This window comes from Pelophylax lessonae, assembly GCF_965119305.1.
Source record: "Pelophylax lessonae genome assembly, chromosome: 1".
In the NCBI taxonomy this organism is placed as follows: domain Eukaryota; kingdom Metazoa; phylum Chordata; class Amphibia; order Anura; family Ranidae; genus Pelophylax; species Pelophylax lessonae.
In genome coordinates this window covers 456,993,719-457,007,060 of record NC_138768.1, presented here as the reverse complement: position 1 = coordinate 457,007,060, position 13,342 = coordinate 456,993,719, and the positions used below count along the sequence as shown (strand labels likewise).

The window sequence follows — 13,342 nt, the reverse complement described above, 5'->3', positions numbered from 1 at the left end:
TCTTGTATGCTTTTTTGGTTGTATGAGAATGTAATTTGAGAGTTTTGTGTTTCCAAGAAAAAATCCTTTATGATCTAGGAATGTGGTTAGTGATTTTGGGGGGTCAGGTACATTTTTTACCAACTTATCCCTTAAATTTAGGCCCTTACGGTACACAAATTTAGGTATGTTCTGCAAAACTTCTTTTAAATGTTCATGCCTTAATAGAATGGGCCAATGTTGACGAATGATATGTTCTACTTCCTTGTATCTAGTAGTGAAGTTGGTAATAAAGGTTAGGGAGTAGTCATCCACTTTTTTATCTTTTTCGCTGAGCAGTAATCCCCTATCCATTTGGGCTACCTCTTCTCTTACTTTGTGTAGGGCTTGGTGTTTATATCCCTTCTCTTTGAATATGTTTTCCAACATTTCAGTTTGTTCTTCAAAGTCCTTCTCTTCTTTACAGTTCCTCCGCAGTCGCATAACCTGTCCTTTTGGGATACCTTTTATCCTTTTAGCCCTACAGAGGCCACAAGAGATGGAATCGTCCCTATTATGGAAGGGGCAGAAGGGGAAGGGGGGGCTCATGGTACCCACCTACCCACTGTATCATCAACCTCAAGAAACAGAGGAGGGAAGCGATACAGAGGAAGCAGAGGGGGCAGGAATAAAAAGGAAGAGAGAGTATTAGGGCAGGGTATTTTCAATCTTAGTAAAGCCACCTTTTCAGAACAAGAGCTAGCGGTATTGGACTTAGGCCTAAAATATGCATCTGATCGAAAACTTGACCCCTTTGACTTATATATAGACTTTCAAAGATTTATCAGGAAAATTAATATAAGAAAACACTATATGGGGAAAGCAGACCATACAAGTCACCCCGATAATAGCATCTACTTACAGAGTGGATTAAAAAATAAATCCACCTTCAACCCAAAAAATGGATCAAACCACTTTGTGAACACCTTTAAATCTATGATAGAACAAGATGTAAGAAGCATGAAGAAGAAATGGAACAAACCCAAGAAGGAAATATGGGCGGGTATCCAGGAGTTAGAAAAGACGAAAAATGTGATTATTCGCCTAGCTGACAGTGGGGGGGGGGGGGGAGATGGGATTGTAGTCCTAACAAAGGAAGACTATTACAGAGAACTGAACAAGCTGGTACAAGATAAAGATACTTATGAAAAATTGAAAAGTAACCCCTTAAACAAGTTCAGAAACAAATGTAAAAAATACCTAAAAAGGGCACATAAGGCATTCTTGATAAGAAGGAATTCAAATATCTTTTACCAAAAGCACCCAGGGTACCTATCATTTACCAGTTACCCAAAATCCACAAGAACGCTGAAGCACCCCCGGGAAGGCCCATCATCAGTGGGATTGACTCCCTTTTCTCACAAATCAGAGAATACATTGATGTATTCCTTCAACCAATGGTACAACAAAACCCATCTTATCTATGGGACAGCAAACATCTCATCAACTTGCTTGACCCGTTAGAAGTGGAGGAGGGGATCATCCTTGCCACCATCGATGTAGAGTCCTTATATACCAATATTAGTCAAGAAGATGCTTTAAATGCAGTAGAATGGGCACTCAACGAGCAGACCTCTATGGAAAAAGAACAACGCAGTTTCATCTTAAAGCTACTAAAGTTAGCCATGGGTGGAAATTACTTTTGGCAACAAGGATCATATTACCGTCAACATGGGGGGGGGGGGGTTAGTGTGGCCAACCTGTTTTTAAGTAAATGGGAAAGAGAAGACATTTTTGGCAAAAAAAGAGGAAATTTGCATGTATAAAAGATTAATTGAGGACATTTTTTTTTTTTTTCAGATAACAAAATAATATACAAACCACAGAAGAAAATAAATAATACAAAATCCAGTAGCAAAAACAAAAACAACATTATTGCAGTAAATTTGTCAGCTATAACATTATACTACCAGAGAAGAAAATAGAAAAAAAAAAAGGGGGGGGGGGAGAAAAACACCCCCCCTTCCTTCCAGTATAATTTTGACCCCTACTAAGGGGGTTACCATATTTAGAATACCGTTGTTTCAAATCTCTCTTCATTTGACATTAATTTTTATGGAGGCAAGTAAAGCAAGTCGAAGACTGCTTGTCGGTATTTATGTTAACCCAGCTACTTTGATCCTATTCCAATGTTACTGTACATCTTATATTATTTAACCATGATTTCCAACTAACTTCAAACATTTTCTTTGTTGCACTTAAAGTAGCCACCATTTTTTCCATCTGACATTGTTGGTTTAATAATTCAACCGCATCGGACGGAGTTGGTACCTCCTGAGAGTTCCATCTTCTAGTGATTAAAAGCTTTGCCGCTAATAAGAGATGCATAACCACTACTCAGAACTCTAGGGGAATCTCGTATATGTTTAAGTGAAGGATCGCCATTTCAGAGTTTGGGACTATATTTTTTCCCACCAGTTCTGATACCAGGGAGAATATTCTATACCAAAATGCTCTAATCGATCTACAGTCCCAAATTATATGAAATAACGATCCTTGCTCACCGCATTCTCTCCAACATAATGCTGACGTTGAGGAATAGAATCTGGACAATTTCATGGGAGTTAAATACCAAAAATTCAAGATTTTTTGGTATAATTTCCAATGGTTGATACATTTAGATGAGATGTATGTAATATCAAAAGCTTTCAACCAGCTTATTTCAGGAAAGGCTTTCCCCAATATTCTCTCCCATTTCAAAACCGTAGTGGATTTAGAATATATATTATGTTTGTTCAATATATCGTAAATAATTGAAATACCATTAGAGGTAGTCATTGGTTCTTGGTACAACTTATACATAGTGGTTGGTAGCTTAAGATATAAGGTAAGATTATTCTTCTGTAAAAACGAACGTATTTGATAATAGCTCATTAATGCTGATGATGGTATTTTATACCGATGTGTCAAACTCTCAAATTAATAAATACCTGTGTCGCTATACAAATCTTTCAAACTATCGACACCACTTCTTAACCATAGGTTTATATCAAGGTTAGGAATAAAGCACGGAAGAACAGCCAGTGGAGTGGGGAATTCACACGTCGTCCCATGTTCTAATTGCTTTCCTACGATTTCTGCTTAGACTGTTAGGGCTGTTTTAACCGCTATAGATTGTATAGCAGGAACCTCGGCTCCTAATAATACAGCCAACATTGTGATTCTAAGATTCTCCTGTTTACAGTCGTTCATCTCTATTCTCAGCCATCTTTTATGCTGCTCAGGAGACCACCAATACTTCAGTTGGTCAAGTACAGATGCTCTATAATATGCGAGAACCGAAGGGACCCCCATCCCTCCGTGCCTCCTATGTCTCCTCATAATAAGGGATGAACATCGAGGTGGTTTCCCTTGCCATATAATTTGGTTGAAATGCTTTTGAACCGAGGTGCAATATTGAGATGGAAGAGTAATTGGTAATGTACTGAACAGGTAAAGTAATTTAGGCAAAATAATCATTTTTAACGTAGCCACTCTTCCTGCTGTGGTCAAATCTTGTATTTTTAAGTCCCTAACTTGTAGTGATAGGTTATCCAAAAACGGTCTATAATTATAATCGTAAAGCTGGGAAGTATGTGGGGTTAGGATAATCCCCAGAAAAGGTATACATGGAGACCATGCGAATGAAAATTTCGCTTTTATTCGTTTTTGTATCAAAGTGGTGATATTAATGCCCATAATTTGTGATTTTGTAATATTTAATTTATAAAATGACACTGCGCTAAATTAATTTATCATTCTCTCAACCTCTATCAAGGAAGAGAGTGGGTTTGTGATGATTAACATAACATCATCAGTAAACAAGCTGATCTTATGTTCTACTTCAGCGACCTTACAGCCAGTTATCCCCGCGTTGTCCCTAACACTCTGGGCAAAAGGCTCCATAAGCAACGCGAAGACAACTGGTGAGAGGGGACATCCCTGCCTTGTCCCATTGGTTATCCCAATGGTTTTAGATAACAATCCAGATAATGATACATTCGCTGTTGGCGCAGGGTAAAGAGCCATTATATTCTTTTTCAGCCATCCCTCTATCCCAAACTTACCCAAAACTGCTTCTAAGTAGCCCCAATGGATCCTGTCGAACGCCTTCTCTGCATCCAAAGATAGGAGCAGTGAAGGCGTCCGACAGGATCCCATCCGCGCCAGCAGATTTACAATTCTTCTAGTTCCATCAGGGGCCTGTCTCCCTGGCACAAACCCCACTTGGTCCGCGTGTACCAAGTAAGGTAAAAAGTCCTGTAGTCTATTCGCGACCAGCCTTGCAAAAATCTTTAAGTCTGTGTTTAATAAGGCAATAGGCCTATAAGATGAGGGATCTTTAGGGTCTTTTTTCTGCTTGGGGATTGTAACTATTATTCCCTTCAGCATTTCCGACAGGAATGTACCAGTAGTGGCTACCAATTCAAATAGCGATTTTAGCTGGGGGGCTACTTCTGAGGACAAACTCTTATAATATTCATTAGAGAAGCCATCTTCTCCTGGTGCTTTCTGATTAGGTAGTTTGTTAATAACCAAACTAATCTCCTGAATGGAAAATGGTTCGGAAATTGAATTCAATTGGTCTTCCGTAAGCTTAGGTAGGGAAATCTGTGCTAAATAATTTGAGATTATCTCTGTTGTTGGCTGGTGTATAGTTTTGTTTTTTTTGAGGTCATACAGTGATTGATAATAATCTGCGAAGGCATTTGCAATATCTTTAGGGTTTATTAGTCTCTTATGTGTAATAGGATGTATAAGCTCATCAATTTTTTTGGTAACTTGTTTTGCCTTTACTTTTCTAGCTAACCAGCGCCCATCTTTATTACCCATGCTATATTCTTTTGCTTTAAGGACCTTTAAATTATATTCTTGATTGTTTAATAATAATAACCTTAATTCTTGTCTAAGTTTTATTATGGTTTGTGTACCTTGTGGCGTAGGGTTTTTTTTATTTGTTATTTCGTTTATTGCTATACTATCGATGATATCTTCTATCTTTTTTCCCCTCTGTCGATTAATGTACGATGACATTTTGATCAAAATGCCTCTCATATATGCTTTATATGCATTCCATAATACAAACCTATTAACTTCCAAATTATCATTAAATTCAAAGTATTGTTTATGCTCACTCAGTATTTTTTGGCACAGTTCGGTGTTCTGTAATAGTGATGTATTCAACCTCCATCGTCGGGGTGGAGTACTCGATAGTCTATCATCTAGGGTCAGAATAATCGGTGCATGGTCAGACCATCCAGCTGTGCCAATTTCTGATTTTTGAATATTTTGTAACATAATTTTATCTGTAAGAAAAAAATCTATACGAGAGTAGACCATATGGGCCGGAGAGAGAAAAGTGTAATCTCTCTCTGTACCATGCATGGCCCGCCAGATATCAAATAATTTGTGTTTTGCCAGTAGAGGTAGTATAGACTGTGTTGTTCTTCTAGTGGGGTTTGAGGTATCCAATTTTATATCAAGGATTGTATTAAAATCCCCTCCTATTATTAAGGCCCCTTTCCTCTCCTCCTTAATTTTATGTAAAAGGGGTGATAGAAATCGACGTTGACCAATATTTGGAGCATACAAATTTACCAACGTAAAAACTGAGTTATTAAGCTTACATATTAATATTATATAGCGTCCCGTAGGGTCCCGAATAGTACGTATGTGTTCAAACTTAACTGTGCTTCTAATCGCAATTAGGGTACATTTTTTATCATATGGAAAGGATCAGAAGAATTATTTAGAGAAATTAATGTCAATAATTACAACATAAAGTTATAAAAGGTGTTTCAACAGGAAGGTGCAGAGGTTCGTGTCAAGTTCTCGGGATCCTCTGGCCGACTCTGCAGATGCTCTGGTGGGTCCTTGGGGTCAGTATCGTCTGATTTGTCCTTTCCTCCAATTCAACTTTTGTCGAGACTGCTATGCAGAATCTAAGGTAGAAGGAATTCCAGTCATTCTGGTGGCACCGGACTGGCCTTGCTGGTCTTGGTACGCAGGCCTGGTAAGACTGGTAGCAAATGTCCCTTGGATACTTCCTCTTTACAGTTGCTGGCTTTAACAGCATGGCTTTTGAAAGCCAGGTGATGAAAGACAGAGGACTGTCGGAGTTGGTGATTCCTATGCTGTTGAAGGCTAGGAAATCTACTTCCAGGAAGGTTTATCATCGAGTTTGGAAGGCGTACATTACTTTGTATGAGTCGCGGGGGTCTCTCTCCGCTCCTTTTCTGTGTCTCGCTTGTTGGAGTTTCTACAATTGGGTGTAGATCAACGTTTGGCTCTGGGCACCGTTAAGGGCCAGATTTCCACCTTGGTTTTTTTTTTCCAAAGGCCGTTGGCGGCAAAGTCCTTGGTTCAAACTTTTGTGCAGGGAGTTTGCCATCTGGCTCCTCCGGTGCGATCCCTGGTACCTCCGTGGGATCTCAATTTGGTTCTCTTGGTGCTTCAAAAGCCTACCTTTGAAAATATTTGAGAAATTCCTCTGCCTACTTTGCTGCGTTTTTCTGTCGGTCACCTTACTTAGTGATTCATAGGGACAAAGTGGTGTTGTGACCTTGTCAGACGTTCTAAGGTTGTCTCGGGGGTTTCATTTGAATGAAGACATTGTGATACCATCCTTATGTCCTAAGCCTAAACATCCTAAGGAAATTGCTTTGCATTCTTTAGATGTGGTAAGGGCGATTCGGGTGTATCTGGCAGTGACTGAACCGATTAGGAAATGTAATTCCTTGTTTGTTCTTACGGATGGACCTTGAAAGAGGCAGGCTGCATCTGCTGCGACCATTTCCAGATGGATCAGGCAGAGGATGGTGCAGGCCTACTCCATTATGGGTCAGGTTCCTCCTTTCCCTGTAAATGTGTATTCTACGAGGGCGCTCAGTGCTTCCTGGGCCTTCCGTCATCAGGTGTCAGTGGTACAGGTGTGCAAGGCGGCTACTTGGTCGCCTGTACACACATTCACAAAATTTTATAAGGTGGATGTACTTGCATCTTTGGATGCAGCATTTGGCCACAAAGTTTTAAAGGCTGCGGTTGCAGAGGCTTCCACTTCTTGCGGGTGAAAATTTTTCCTGGTGGTGAGCTCCAGTTGTTCCTAGTTGAGCTCCTGTTGTTACCTGGTTGGCTATGTTTAGCCTTGTTGGGAATTCTGTATTTGCTGTGTTTTTTTTTTTTTTTTTTCCACCCCTCATGTTGACACTGCTTTGGGACATCCCAATGGTCTGAAGATTTGAAGCTGTGTTCGTCAGAGAAAACTGGATTTTTGTCTTACCGTAAAATCCTTTTCTGTGAGGTTTACTGACAGACACAGCACCCGCCCCTCTGTTGGGGTTGAGTTATTTGTTCTTCTGACACTGCTTGTTACAAACTAGTGTTCTACGGCAGGAAGTAATTGTATATACCCTCTGGGACTGCCCCAGGGGCGTAACCAAAAAGGTGCCCGCTTAGTCCTACTCCTAGAGAGCGAGAGCATAAAGCCCAATGGTCTGACGACTTGAAGCTGTGTCTGTCAGTGAACCTCAGAGAAAAGGATTTTACGGTAAGACAAAAACCCTGTTTGGCAATACATACACTTTAAAGAGTAACTCCAGCGCTGCAAGGCTCTAAAGAGGAAAGTGGAAGGGTCTGCATCACCCTTTAGAAGTAATTTCTCTGTTGGGGTATCTCACCAAAAATTACATTTTTATTACAGGGGATGCCCAAAATCTGATTTGTATCTTAGTGCAGACTTATGGGAGCCAATTACACAAGCAGGAAATTATATTTCCTGGAGAATGCCTCCAGGCTGCCATATTGCATTGTATTTTACAGAGAATTACAGTGCTGCAGATTGAAAAGGAAAGGTAATTTTTAATAACATTCAATTACAATACGATTTGTGTAGCAATTGCATATGTTATAATATATTTTTTTTATTTGCTATTTTTTCCCCTACGAAAATGGAGATACCCTTTACAGGCTAAGTTCACCTTTTACATAAACCGGCCATTGCAGATAAGGGGTCCCAGTAATTTTAAACTCACTATGCCATTTGTAAAATTGTTGTTTAATGCAAATACCACCCCTTTAGGTCTTTTCTGCAACCCTTGAAGCCTGGCTAAAATACTGCTAATGTCCCTGACTGAAATACTGCTATGTCCTCACTTATTTCAAGGACATGGGATACAAAAAAATGGCCATTGAGCCTCCAACCAGGAGGACAACTAAAGTGATAATTTCTAGGAGCAAATTTTGGTGCCTCAGGTCAAAGGAGATGGGACTTTAAGGGCTCAGTAAAATAGTGTATTTTATTAAAGATATATTATTATGTACTGATAGCAAAATAATAATACAAACAATGTAACACAATAAGTGCCAATGGGTTATAGACCCATGTGAGGAAGTGAAATAGAGCGAAATTTCAATGTGACAATGTGACAATGTGAAATGGTGAATTAAGAACTCTGTCTATTTAGGCTCATGTGTGTGAGCTTGTTGAGAAAGAGTGTCTTGTCAAACTTCCAACGCGTTTCGGCATTAGTATATTGCCTTTATCAAGGAAGCGGGGAGAGTTCACCATATCTGGAAAATATATAGTGAATATATATTAAGAAATATAGTATAGCACTATTTATAAAAATAGTGAATAATGAGGTATGCACGTACATGTGATTAAGCGGTCAGGTCCCAGGCTTTGGTATTCCCATTGCTTTCCCAAAACTATTCACACAGGATTTGTAGAGGAATAGCTGTCTGTAAAGATATATGATTGAGGCAGTGATGATATTGCCAACTTGGTGTGAATGAAAAAAGAAATATGTATTGAGCAGACTTACATGGCGTAAAGATTGCTTGATATGTGTGAGGAGGGAGGAGATCCTTCTCATTGGCCTAAAAATATGACATATTGGGTCAAGTAATTGATTTGATAATTATTTGAGAGCACTATAGTAAATAGTGCTGGTCACTTACAGTTGGTGATTGAAGTCTTAGTTATAATGATCCAATTATTAATTTGGAGGCCGGTGGAGAGTATGTTCTTGCTTTACTTTACTTTAGCCTGCATGGTGGAACATATTGTGGTTTGTGTTGACACAAATATAATTACTTTAATTTGTACTGATGTATAAACATGTTGGAGACTTACATTGAAGGGAGTTCCGGATTCAAAACAGCAGGGGGAGCCCTGGTCATGGATCCTGGTAATTCCCTGGTGAGAGAATTTGTGCTGGTAAGCCTTAGAAAGAAGGCATTTTGGGCACTTGCAGAAGAATTACCAGGATCCATGACCAGGGCTCCCCCTGCTGTTTTCCTGGTCGTTTCGCCGCTTCCTGGTCGTTTTCCCCGCTTACCGGAGCCATCGGTAGCAGGGAAAACAATCCAGTTTGTCCATGTCCCAGGCAGGAAGTCGAGTCAGAGCAAGATGGCCCCCACTCGACTCTATGGCCTTGGAGGACCGGAGCGACCGGATACTGGGAAAAATGACTTTTTTTTTTGCTTTTAAGGGTAGATGTGAGATCTGAGGTCTTTTTGACCCCACATCTCACATTAAAGAGGACCTGTCCTGCTTATTTCTATTTTGCATTCCTTGTAATGGTAATAAAAGTGATCAAAAACATTTTTTTTAAAGGGACAGTGTAAAAATAAAATTAAAAGGTAAAATAAATGAGAAAAAAAAAATAATTTAAGGCGCCCTGTACCTCCAAGCTCGCACGTAGAAGCGAACGCATATGCAAGTTGCGCCCACATATGTAAACGGTGTCCAAACCACACATGTGAGGTATCGCCGCGATCATTAGAGCGGGGGCAATAATTCTTGCTGTAGACCTCCTCTGTAACTCTAAACTGGTAACCAGTAGAAATTTTTCAAGCGTCGCCCTTTGGAGTACCATTGTTTGTCGCCATTTCACGAGCGTGCGCAATTTTGAAGCATGACTCGCTGGGTATCTATTTACTCGGCATAATATTATATTTCACACTAAAGAAAAAAATCGGGCTAACCTTACTGTTTTCTTATTTCTTTAATTAAAAAAAGTGTATTTTTTCCAAAAAATTGCATTTGTTAGACCGCTGTGCAAATACGGTATGACATAAAATATTGTAACAATCTCCATTTTATTCTCTAGGGTCTCTGATAAAAATATATAATTATTTGGGGTTCTAAGTCATTTGCTAGCAAAAAATACAGATTTTAACGTGTAAACAACAAGTGTCAGAAATAGGCCTGGTCCCTGAGTGGTTAACCAACGCTGATCAGGGCATAGGAAATGAAATCATTTTTTTGCAGGATAGTATCACAAAAATAAGGACTTGTCTCCTATCCTAGTAAATGTATTACTTTGGTTTCCTAACCTATTGTGAACCACATACCACAAATATGCGGCTACAGGAAAGATGCCTTAATGCCTTACATATCACATACAAACATCCATGGTGGCTGAGATTTCTGTGCTGAGAATGCACTCTCAACACAGTAACTGAGCTGTCACAGACAGCTTTCAGTCTCTGATAATGAACAGCAGCTGTTGGGACAGGCTTCTGATCATGTGATAACTGTGGCAGCCAATCATAGTGATCATGTTTTCGGGAGGGGCAGGAAGGGGTAAAGTATTGACAAAGTTATCACAAAATAAACAGGTCAATAGCAGAAATGTAAGAATTGTAGATATACAACTGTGAAAGCTTTAGTGTTTAATTTTGATGATTAAATGACTTCACAGGTACACATAAAGATCATGATCACAAAAGGTGTGAAGTTTGTAGGCTATCCTGGGAAACAGTACCTGATCCGTAAGCTTTGTGTGGCGCCAGGGGAGACTAAGCCCACATCAGCTGTGTTTTCATTTTCTGAACTTGGGCAGGAAAATATATCAGGTGAGAGTATATATTTTTTTTCATTTCTGTATTTTGAGAAGGGTGGATAATTAGATTATTTTATCAATATACAACTAAATGCTCAAGTTTTGCAGTATTTATTTATTTGCTGATTTTATTTCAGGGATTTTATATACTAATGCAGACAATTTACATAGCTCTTTTAATACTGTACATTCACATCAGTACCTGCCGTCAAGGAGCTTACTCTCTAAGGTCCCTATTTCAAATGCATACATACAGGCACACACATATTAGGGCCAATTGAGACTGGAGCTAATTAACCTACCAGCATGTCTTTAAGCCCCCATTCACATTGGAGCGATTTGTCATGCAATCTAACAGGTCAAATCGAAAGGACAGGTCGCATTCTATTGTTGGCAATGGCTACATTCAAACCAGTGTGACGTCGACTTTGTGGCACTGCACCGATTTGCAAAAGTAGTTCCTGCACTACTTTTGCCGATTTCAGGTGCGATACCTCAATAGACATCTGTGCATAAAGCCACACAGATGTCTTTCAAGTCGCACCCGAAGTCCCACTGACATGCAGCTTTGAAATTGTGCGATTTCAGATGAAGCTGCTCAATTTCAAAGCTGCATTAATGTGAACGAGGGCTAAAGTGCTGCAAGGCAGAAGCATTAGGCTACTATGCATCCTGGTGTGCAGATATGTTATTGGCGTTTATTTTTCAAAGGCCACTGCATGTGCACTTCTTTCTGGCAGCACTAGGGTCATTGGGTTGAAATTCCAACCATGGCACTACCTGCCTGGAGTTTGCATGTTCTCCCTGTAAAGTGAAAAATTGCGCTCTGTTGCTTATGGCCCTTCCACAAGTAATGTGTACTATTCCAAAAGTGAAAATAATTTGTTTAGAAAATGAAAAAAAAGAAACATGTGATACAAATGTATCAACCTACAAATTACATATGTCCATATATAGGAAATCAAAAACAATTGAATATGAACTGAATCAGCGTCCTTATTGTGTTCCAACGTAAATAAATACAAGGTGCACTTCTTCCAAAAATGAGCGAAACACAATCAAGTGCTTTGATACTCCACATGTGCTTTTTAATAAATATTAGCCTCTTACCAGATAATCATGATCTCTAAATTATAGGAGATTATGAAAAGCATAGAACACAGAGGTCTCCATAGGGTAGCCAATCTCGTACTCACAGCAGCATAACTCAGAATGGATCCTCTGCTTAGTAGTTAGTGTCCCAGCTTCCACACATGTTTGTCCATGTTTGCTGCAAACCTCGAATCAGCTGTCTTTTTCACTTGAGTTGTGATATAAAATTCATATATAGAAAAGAAGAGGGCTCATTGTGCAGTATTGCCACACCATTTATTAAATACTAAAAATATTGCACTTACAAGATAAAAATTATAGTCAAGCGGTAAAGGTTGGATCTGACCGCGAAATGAACCAGCAGGTCAGGAACGTAGTGATGTCACAACTCCTATTTCCAAGAGCCCGTGCCTTTGTGGGTTTCCTTCTTGTACTCTGGTTTCCTCCCACACTCCAAAGACATGATGGCAGGTTAATTGGCTCATGTCTAAATTGGCCCTAGTATGTGTATGTATATGTATAAATGTGAGTTAGGGACCTTAGATTGTAAGCTCCTTGAGGGCAGGGACTGATGTGAATGTAAAAAACCTATGTAGAACTCTGCATAAATTGTCAGAACTGTATATTTACCTGCAATACATGATGAAGAAAGTTTAGGATGGTCTCTGTGGCTCACTGAATATGCCTTCAGTTTCTCATAACAGTCATAGTTCAACCCTAGATAACCAAAGGTTTGATTCCTGTTGTAACAGGCACATTATTGTTAAACAACCACAATTTGAGTTTTTCCTTGAATGTGTGGATGGGGGAATCAGCTTTTTTTTTTCACATTCAGCCTCTGGTTGAATGGAAAAAAAAACAACATGTATGACCTGCCTAAGTGTAGGAAACCACAGCCAAATTGTATTTGTGGAGCATTAGAGTTTATTTCGTACATGTTCCCATTAACATAGCATAACTTAAAAAAAAAAATGCTTGTTACCTTTTTAAGTGCTTTATTAGCTTAAATAATCTTACATGATCTCCCAGCTTTATAATGCCTAAGCTGGGTACACATTGGGTCCATTGAGTCTGCACCATTTTTTAAATGTTTTATGTATTTATTTATTTATACATACAGTGTGATATATACAGTGTGTATATATATATATATATATATATATATATATATATATATATATATATATATATATATATGAATATCCAAACGGAGAGTTGCACACTAACCGTGATAAGGTTTCCGTCAAGGGGGCTTCAAAAAACACTGTTGCATATAGAATCCACTTGCAACAGGTACCAGGAGCAAATATTTTAACTGCAGAAAATACTTTGGTTCAAGAGGTTTTTTTTTTTTACATGACACAGTGAACCAGACAAATTGAATGACAGTTCCCGGCATCCCCGCC

At 39.1% G+C, this 13,342-nt stretch overlaps 1 protein-coding gene across 2 annotated transcripts in view; it reads left to right on the top strand.

The window, feature by feature from the left end:
• Positions 1-13,342, top strand: part of CPAMD8 (C3 and PZP like alpha-2-macroglobulin domain containing 8) — a 472,168-nt gene that overhangs the window by 196,126 nt on the left and 262,700 nt on the right. For both annotated transcript variants that reach the window (XM_082260961.1, XM_082260960.1), the window contains one exon: positions 10,704-10,857. In XM_082260961.1, coding sequence (XP_082117087.1) covers positions 10,704-10,857 — 154 coding nt within the window. The remainder of the gene's footprint in view (positions 1-10,703; positions 10,858-13,342) is intronic.